At 36.8% G+C, this 9527-nt stretch overlaps 1 protein-coding gene across 1 annotated transcript in view; it reads right to left on the reverse strand.

Annotated features, from left to right (window-relative positions):
* Positions 1 to 7420, reverse strand: part of Picot (putative inorganic phosphate cotransporter protein picot) — a 92872-nt gene extending 85452 nt beyond the window's left edge. Inside the window, exon 1 of the mRNA XM_023163481.2 lies at positions 7134 to 7420. Within this exon, the coding sequence (XP_023019249.1) occupies positions 7134 to 7206 (73 nt within the window). The 5' untranslated portion in view covers positions 7207 to 7420. The remainder of the gene's footprint in view (positions 1 to 7133) is intronic.
* Between the last annotated feature and the right edge of the window lie 2107 nt (positions 7421 to 9527).

The following is a 9527-nucleotide window of genomic DNA, read 5'->3' on the forward strand; positions in this document are numbered from 1 at the left end:
GAAACTCTCTCAATATGGCTAGTCCATCGACGAGAAATGTATATAGTAGATTTCTTTAATGTAGAAAGGGTGGTCTTGTGATACATCATTTTGAAGCTCCTTACGAATACTTCACAACCCTAGAAATGAAGTCAATATCTTCACCTACTACAAAATGGCGGAACATTTAATAATTTCCTGAAGATAAACACAATAATATCGATATTTCTAGAAATATTCTTTTTCATCTGGCATACGGCAATTCCAACAACCCGATAAGGTTTGTTAAGTTATTCTTTATTTATGAAAACAACAAAAAATGTCAGTACGACAATGAACATCATTGTTCAGTTCGAATATTCTCATTTAGTTTTCGGTTTTACTAATAGAAAGATACCACGTCAACAATCTCTAAAATGGTCAATTCTCGTCCATTGGAAGGAAAAATTGAAGCGATTTTTATTTACGGTGCGACGCGTAGCTTTCAAGAGACCGAAAATATTTTCAATGAACGTTTTCCGAATCGTTCTATCTGTAGAAAATATTTGAGGAAACTTGAATCTAAATTCACAACTACCTGTAGTGTACATAACAAAAAGCCCCCAGGTCATCCGTCCATTCCGGAAGAACAGCAAGATCAAATAATTGGTGAGATGGTAGTAACTCCTGAACAATCTACTAATGTTTGTGAGGTGTCTCCTTCTACTGTGTGGAGACAGTATACCAAATTTCAATTTTTTGAGTTGACCCGTTCAAAAAATGAAAAGGGGGGATATTAAAGGAAAGCACTGTATAGCTCAAACCTCAAAAAGTTGCTTATATTGGGAATAATATATATCATACATAACAATTTCAAACCTACAATTATGCTCCACTTAAAATTAGTTTTGTTCCATGTCATCGATAAGCCTTCATGAAATGTAGTAATAGGAACTATTAGTAACTCAACTATATTTATTTTTATTTTTAAATTGCTGTCAGTTTAGAATTGTAGATAATGAAGTTTCTATTAGTGGCAGTAGTGTGATAATATATGTTTACAAACAATATCGTGGGCTTGGTTAATTGATGTAGGTGGGCCAGTTTCTGGATTGCCATGAATTTTTTTTATACGAGATGACGGATCCACACAATCGATTCTAGGAATCAATAAATACTGCCACTGATGATGCTTGACACATATTTACGTGACGAAAGAAGAAAAGCAAGTAATGGACGTTTTCTCTACTTGATGAAATTCAATTTTATCAAATAATTGAATATGAATATTTCTATTTTTTAAATGAATTTACGGAAATGACAGATTTATTCATTTATTTATTTTCAGTGGAATACAAAACCGGACAAACGCAAAAAGAGTATTCACAAATGATGAGGTGAAAATAACAATGAATGATTTGATTTATATTTAGCATATTTCAGTACATATTTTGTTATACTTATATCTATGACAGAGTACATTTTAGAAACACTGTCCTCAGTATTTAAGGGAAAAAATTCGCGATCCTAATGAAATGCCCCAAGTTCCCTTCGGATTGAGACAAAGTCAGCTTTGTTAAAGTTATAAGAAGGCTTTTCTTGACATATAGAGCTGATTGAAGCAGGTGAATGTAATAATTTTATATCGAAGTCTATTGTGTTGTGTCTCTCATCCTCAGGGACGAGTGACGTAAGGGAGAAAGTCAGGTTATTAATTGCAAAATTATTATTTAGAACTGAATCTGAAGTATTATTGGACGAATTTACATAGGAACTGAATTGAGAAAGACCACAATAACATATTGAGTCAATGAAAAGGTTAGAATTCACATCAGTGAAGTTCAAAGGGATACAATTTTCGTTCATGGTGTCGGGATGCCATGTGATATTCGGAAGATTGAAATCTATTCCCGGATAACCACAGGCCAATCAGCTTAACCCCTTCCTTAATCAAAGTGGCAGAACGTGTCATCCTGAAAAATAGGGGATCAAACCAACGAACTAGGAATACTACCACACGAACAGTTCGGTTTCAGATCAATAAACTCGACAGAGCTGCAAGTCCTGAGGGTAGTAGACTTTGACACGGAAGGCTTTAACCTAGGCAAAGGATGCAACACCGGAGCGATTTTCTTTGACTTTTGGCCAAAATGATCAACTTTGGCTACACGAAACCAATGGTAAGATTAATCGAGTATTTTCCAGCTGACAGGCGATGCCGCTGCAGAGTAGGACAAGAACCCTCAACGATGCGATTACTGGAAGCAGGAGTTCCAGAAGGTGCAGTCCTTTCGCAACACCTCTTCTCGGTATACACAGCAGATGTGCCCAAGCCGGAGAACAACTTCAACAAGTTGGCGCCCTACGCGGACGACACAGCTCTGCTGGCGAGAGCAACAAGCCAAGCGCATGTCACTAGATACTTGCAGCAACAGGCAGATAGATTAAAAGAATGGGCCAACCTGTGGAATATCAGTATAAACCCTGACAAGAGTCAGACAATACTATTCACCCAGAGAAGAGTACACCCGCCAGGAAATGTCATCTTCAACGGACAAGAGATTCCGTGGAACAACGAAGCTAGATACTTGGGGGTCAACCTAGTCAAAGGATTAACTTTCAGGTCCCACATACGGCAGAGAATAGAAATGGCGAGATCTGCCCGACAAATCCTATTACCAATAATAGGTCGAAGAAGCGACATGGGACTGAAAGTGAAGCTGCTGATGATTAAGACCGTAATACTACCGATAATCCTGTATGCCTGCACTGCCTGGGGCCAGTGCGCAGCGACATACAGAAGACAGATCCAGTCGTTTATGAACGCGTGCGTAAGGGCCGCCGTAAACACTCCAAGATATATACCGAATAGGTACATATTCCGGGATCTACACCTGAGCATACACTACGTGGACGCATACACGAGGAAACATGCAGAGGATGGAAAGAATTCGAGCGCATGACAACCCAGCGCTAAGCGACCTACATAACGCACTAAACAGGGACGACCCCAGATTCAGAGAGAGGGAAAACACAGGATGCCAACGAAGCAGAACCAAAGACCACCTCCGAGAATGACCGTCAGGCGGATCCGGTAAGTATTGAAATTTCGCGACTAAAAAGACACTCGTCTCCGGTTAGTTTTTGGGGACCCCACGCAATAATTCAGTATTATCGTAATTAAAACAAATCAACAGATCAGAAAGTCAAAACACCTAGAGGCTGACTTTCGACCAAAGAAGGCCAGATGGCAATCTTGCTGAAGTGCCCATCAGTAAGTTGAGGTCCGCTCCGGAGGAGCGGGGGTAGATGGACGAGTTGGGATGTTCTGCATACATTAACCGTGTGGGGAAGATTTCAACTCAGGGCACTCAACCCGGGAGGGAGCATGGGGGGGATTAAAATCCCCACAAATAACGAAGGTGTCATTGGCGTTATTATTGACAATGTCAGCAAGCTTAGCGCAGAAAATAGTTAGTGATTCAGAGAAGTTAGGACCTGGAGGAATATAAACACTGCACAGGTTTAATTTACTAGAATTAGCTTTTGCAGGATTTACCGTGATCCATAGGTCTTCCACATCGGTCGTGCATTCATGCCTTACCACACAAGATAAGCTCCTATTCACTCCTATAGGGTATAGGGTCTTCCAACAGGGACTTCAGAACTTTGACAATTGACACGTGCAAATAATAAAATTGTTTTATCAAAATGGGTGTTCTTTCGGGCAACGTTCAGCGCGCTTCGCCCATTTTACAGTCGCCATAATCGTCCTAACGAGAGGACTATTCGCAATGTGGTGAATAAATTTGAGTCCACCGCTTCAGTAAGTGATCGACCAACATCTGTACGTTGAAAACGTCGCCACTGTCTGTCAGAGTGTGCAGGAGAAACCGATGCAGACAATTTCGCGTCGCTCACAAGAACTTGGCCTTTCGCAGACCACAACTTGGCGAATTTTGCGTCGTGACTTGGGCCTGCACCCTTTGAAAGTTAAACTGACCCAGGAACTGAAAGTAAACGACTATAGACAACGACGTATGTTCGCTGAATGGGCTCTGGAGCAGTTGGCAACTGACTCTAATCATCTGACCAAAAATCATCTACAGGGAAAAGGCCCGTTTCTGGATGAATGTGTACGTGAACAAACAAAATTGTCGAATTTGGGACGACACCACATAAGATCCGAGAGCGTCCAAGCGATAAAAGTATTGTTTACCCACTATTAAAATTTGGATACTGTCTATAGAAATCTTTCACATTATTTTGAAGTTCTTTCTCATATATGTGAAATCCCCATCTAATGTCACTGAAATTATTTAAATAACTATTGAAATGAATGCGATATGAGTAAAATAGCAAACAAAGTAGGAGGAATGTAAATCGAAAATGCAAAATTCGCAGTAATTACGGCCACATAAAGAAATTCATATATTTTTTTACGAAAGTTTAGAAGATATCGTTTTCTGTACAATGTATGAATGGAGCTATCCATCTTGTGTGACTGGGTTTAGGTACCTATTTTTCTTGATGACTGTTATATTTTCGGACATATCTACCTCATTTCCTTTTATAGATTCGAAATCTAAGGATGGCAAAAAATTTCGATGATTGATAATAAACAACCAAACCGAAATATTTCGATAAGTTAGGTAAAAAAAAAAATTAAAATAAAAAAAAATACATAAATAATGAGTATGATGTTCAAAGTTATAAGATCTCTAGTTTGTAAAAAAACAAATCATTGTTACTAGTCTAATCAACAAGTTCAAAAACATGAAAAATAGAGATAAAGGTCCTAAAAATATGAGCGATAGCTCATTCGATTCCATTCGATTCGGAATCACCTCTAGAAAAATGTTTTTGATGAATATCTAAAAATTGTCGATAAAATGTTTTTTTCAATTGATATTTAGCTATGTCAGTTTTCACATTGAACAATGGCATTTATTAACGAAGGATATGCATTTTTTACGTAATTTTTTTATTAAATTGTTTTAAACAAATAGAGAAATTCAATATTCCAATACCAAAATTGATGAAAGAGACACTTCAGAATTTTTGGTCAAATAATCATACAAATTCAAAATTCTGATTTTGCTTTCATAAAAATAACGAAGAAGTCGAGAATGGTTTTAATTTGTAAGACACGTAAGAAAAATGAATCAAAATTACATTTCACTTTCATTATATGTATATAAGTAATGATGAATGGTAGATAATGGGTGTAGACAGGTGAAAGTTATATAGCTTATTCAAACAATTCGTAATGACAGAAATGGAAGAAAAAATAAATAAAAAATTTTACTTGTCTTGAAAGAGTCTTTCATTCTAAATCGAAACCGTTTTTTTTGTTTCCCCACAAATTTAAATTTACCGATATTATGAAAAAGGATACTCTACAATTTTAGGTTGAATAATTGAATGAATTGTGAATTTCAGGACGAATGTGAATCTGAAGAAATTGTTTACGAACTATTGACGAAATTTCTAATAACAAAAATAGAAGGGAAAATAAATCGAAAAAATATATAATGGAATTGGCCGATACTTGATGAAAATCCACTACTAACGTATACAAAAAAGACTTTATTGTGAGATTTTCACTATTTTACAAAAACGCCGCACGTGTTTCGTCATACAATGACTTCTTCGGTCGTGTCTTTACTAACTATAATCTACATATTCAGTGCTTAATATACCTCATTTTACATTTCAAGTACCTGAGTTTGTAATGAATTAAATTACCTGAGCGTATGTCCCAGTTTCCACATTTGAAAAAATATTTAGTACAGAGAGTTATTCAATTCTAATTGATCATTCAGTAAATGACACAAACTCTTGAATCTATTGATTTCTAAACATTGTAGAAGATTGAGGTTTTTTAAACTTTTCTCTTCTAAATGTAACACCTCGGATTCATAATTGAATTTATGTCCTTCTGATAAAAAAAAGGTGGTTTGCAAATGTGAAATTGGTCTTTCTATTAATAAAACTACTTCTATGCTCTTTAATTCTTTATGAAAATGTTCTCCCTGTTTGATCAATAAAGCAAGTCAGCTTATATACTCCTGATGCGTTAACATAGCTCACAGAACGAATAATTGTCTGAGTAAATTTATTAAAAACAATGGAGACGAAACTTCGGTGTCGGATAGTTCAGGAATTTATAAGCTACCTTGTGGCTCTTGCCAAAACTATATATTGGCCAAACAGGAAGAACATTTCCCCTAAGAATTAAAGTCCATATAAGTAGTTTTGTAAATACAAAGACGAATTTCATTCAAAAGAGAAAAGTTTGAAACTCAATCTTCTAGAATGTTTTTAAGTCAATAGATTCAAGAATTCGGATAATTTACTGAATGATCAATTAGAATTGAATAACTCTCCATTACTGAATATTTTTTCAAATGTGGAAACTGTGACAAAAACTCAGGTACTTGAAATTGTGAAATTAGGTATATTAAGCAATGAATATGTAGAATATAGTTAGTCATTGTAGAACGAAACACGTGTTGCGTTTTTGTGAAACTGTTTAGTGAAAAATCTTACAATAAAGTGTTTTTTGAATACGTTATAATCGTAAAAATAATATATTATTCACACAATTTGTAATGGCAAAATAAATCAAAAACTTCACTTGCCTTTAGGAAGTCCTTCAGAATTTTTGCTTGAAGTAAACTTTTTCTCTATGACTAAACTATTTTGCTGTCCCATTATTTCTTTCGGCTTGCCAACAAAATCAAAAATTTAAATTACCGGAAAAAAATAAGAGACACTTTACAATTTTAGTTTGCATAATCACAAAAAAATGTGCATTTCAGGACGAATTTGAATCAGGAGGAATTTCATCAAAAATTCATAGTTTTTTAACCTAGACACATTAAAAATCCTAACAATAGATTTTGCTTCCGTAAAAATAATGAAAAAGTTGGGAGGAAAGCTGATTTGCCAAGATATATTTTGCTTTTGTGAGCTATAGTGACGACTAGGTGAAAAAAGTAAAAATAATAGACTGTTCACAGAATTTCTAATAACAACAATGGAAGAAAAAATAAATTAAAAATATATTTTACTTTCATTATCTATAATGACGAATGGTAAATAATAGGTATAGAAATAATATATTATTAACACAATTTGTAATGGCAAAATAAATAAAAAACTTCACTTGCCTTTTGGAAGTCCTTCTGGATTTTCGCTCGAAGTAAATTTTTTCTCCAAGTCGAAACCGTTTTGCTGACCCATTATTTCTTTCGGTTTGCCAACGAAGTCACGAATTTAAAAACAAAATTGTCGGAGTCAATGAAAGAGAAACGCAAAAATTTTATGTTGAATCAAAACATTGTGAATTTCAGCGCGAAGATTTCACTGAAACGAGGTCGTTAAAAACGGTCTGTTTTCGACAGGCGCGTTACGTCTCGCCAAACAGGTAGACAGACGGTCACTGGCTTACAGAGAGCATGACGGGTGCACTCACTTTTATTTTATTATTCCTCCACGTGACCATACCTATGCTAAATGATAATTATACATTTCATTTAACACTCAGTGCTTTCCCTAAATTTTTCTCATCGCAACACCTCTCGATTCTTGTACGCGTTTATCTTTTCTCAGATTGCACATTAAAGCCCCTGCTAACTATTCATTGTGTTTTACTCAACATTACTGATTGACTGTTTTAATTAAATCTGAAGAAATGAACTTTAAACGTTCAAGCCAGTCTCGATTATACCTACACAGTAGGTTGTAAGGACTGACGCCTATCAGAAAACAACTACTCCCCTGGCTAATACCACGAAGGGCGTTGGATTATATCCGACAGGCGTCAGTGCAGGAATCTTCACAGAAAATTTCCTGTATATTCAATTGGCAATACAACTGAAAGAGTCGACCTTCAATTTTGGAACGGGCACACTTGCAGACGGGTTTCGGGCTTATTAGCCACTCATCAGTTCAGGTAGTGGCCATCATCGACCTAAAGTCAATGATATTCCATAGTTAGTTAGCGAGGAGAACCTACTACCCCACTCCATCCACCCCCGCTTTCCGAGCGGTCCTCAACTTACTGATGGGCACTTCAGCAAGATTGACCTCTTTTGGTCGAAAGTCAGCCTTTAGGTGCTATTCTTTCGCGATCGGTAAAAATGTTTTGTCTGACTATTCCTAACTGAATTTTTGCATGGGGGCCCCCAAAAACAAAAAAGTCTGATTAATATGCTTACCGGAGTCGCCTGACGGCGACTCGTGAGGGTGGTCGTAGGTTCTGTTTCGTCGGCCTTAGGTGTTTGTCCCTTTCTCGGAATCTGGAGTCATCCATGTTCAACGCATCGTGTAGATCGCGTAGCGCTGTGTTGTTGTGCGATCCGATTCTATCGAACACAAGCTTTCTGCGTGTTCGCTGTGTCCAGGTATGAGTCTCTGTATATAAATCTGTTGGGGGATGTAGTACGGTGCGTTCACGGCGGCTCTTACGCTCGCGTTCATGAACGACTGTATCCTCTTCCTGTATGTCTGTGAGCACTGGCACCAGGCAGTGCATGCGTACAGTATTAAATTGAAAATCGACGAGATCCATCTTGATTTGATCCAGGTTTGGAGAACAGCTCCCCTATCCTTTTGGCTGATTGTTGGTCTTGAGAGGAACCAATGGGCTCATGACTCATTGATGACGGCATAAAGTCCTTAGACATCAGTGCCGCCCTTCACGGGATACCCCTACCTGGCTGGGGTGGGATGGATGAAAAAGTTATTCATCCGTTAACGAGGGACACGAGGGCCTCATTCGACAGAGTGTCGGGGCCTTCTATATCGGGAGGGGTCGTCTACAGCATAATCTGTGACTTCCCTAATTAACGGGTTTTCATGAGTTTCCCTTTTTTCGAAAACTCTCTCATTCCTCGATTGGATGGACTGCCGAATGGAAGGCAGCTGCAAATCTCTGCGGATGGCTTCATTCCGCACGAACCAAGGAGCATTCACAATCATCCTAATTATCTTATTTTGCAACCTTTCCAAAATGGAAATGTTGGACGGAGCCGCTCGGATTTCTTTCAGAGTATTTTATTCTTCTTCCTAAGATGGAGCGAAACAACAAAATGTCACTCCATCTAGTGGACAAGGTACTAACCAACTGCATATCCGTAATTTGCCCGATTCCACTGACTAACAAGAATGTTTTAATTAATACGTATGGTATTATGGTTGTGTTTTGAACAATGTTCATCAATGAATCGTTACTTTTTTCTTCGAAAAATCAATTTTATTTAAAAAAACTTATGTTCCCAAGTATCATAATTTCATTCAAATATTGCATATGAATGGTATTTTATATATTCAAAAAATCTTCATAATATATTTGAAATATATAAATTGAAAATATTCAACCAATCAACCAATACCTATCGACCCATTTCGCTCATTTCAAATATATCAGAGATCATAGTGAAGATAATTAAAACCAGGATAATGAAGTTTCTGGACAAATTTAAACAAATTTCGATAGGAAAAATTTACAAAAGACGTTACATAGATAGATAGATAGATAGATATACAATACATGAATATAT

This window comes from Leptinotarsa decemlineata, unplaced genomic scaffold (assembly GCF_025532065.1).
Source record: "Leptinotarsa decemlineata unplaced genomic scaffold, Ldec_3_MD MMD2_tig00026328_RagTag_RagTag, whole genome shotgun sequence".
Taxonomy (NCBI): domain Eukaryota; kingdom Metazoa; phylum Arthropoda; class Insecta; order Coleoptera; family Chrysomelidae; genus Leptinotarsa; species Leptinotarsa decemlineata.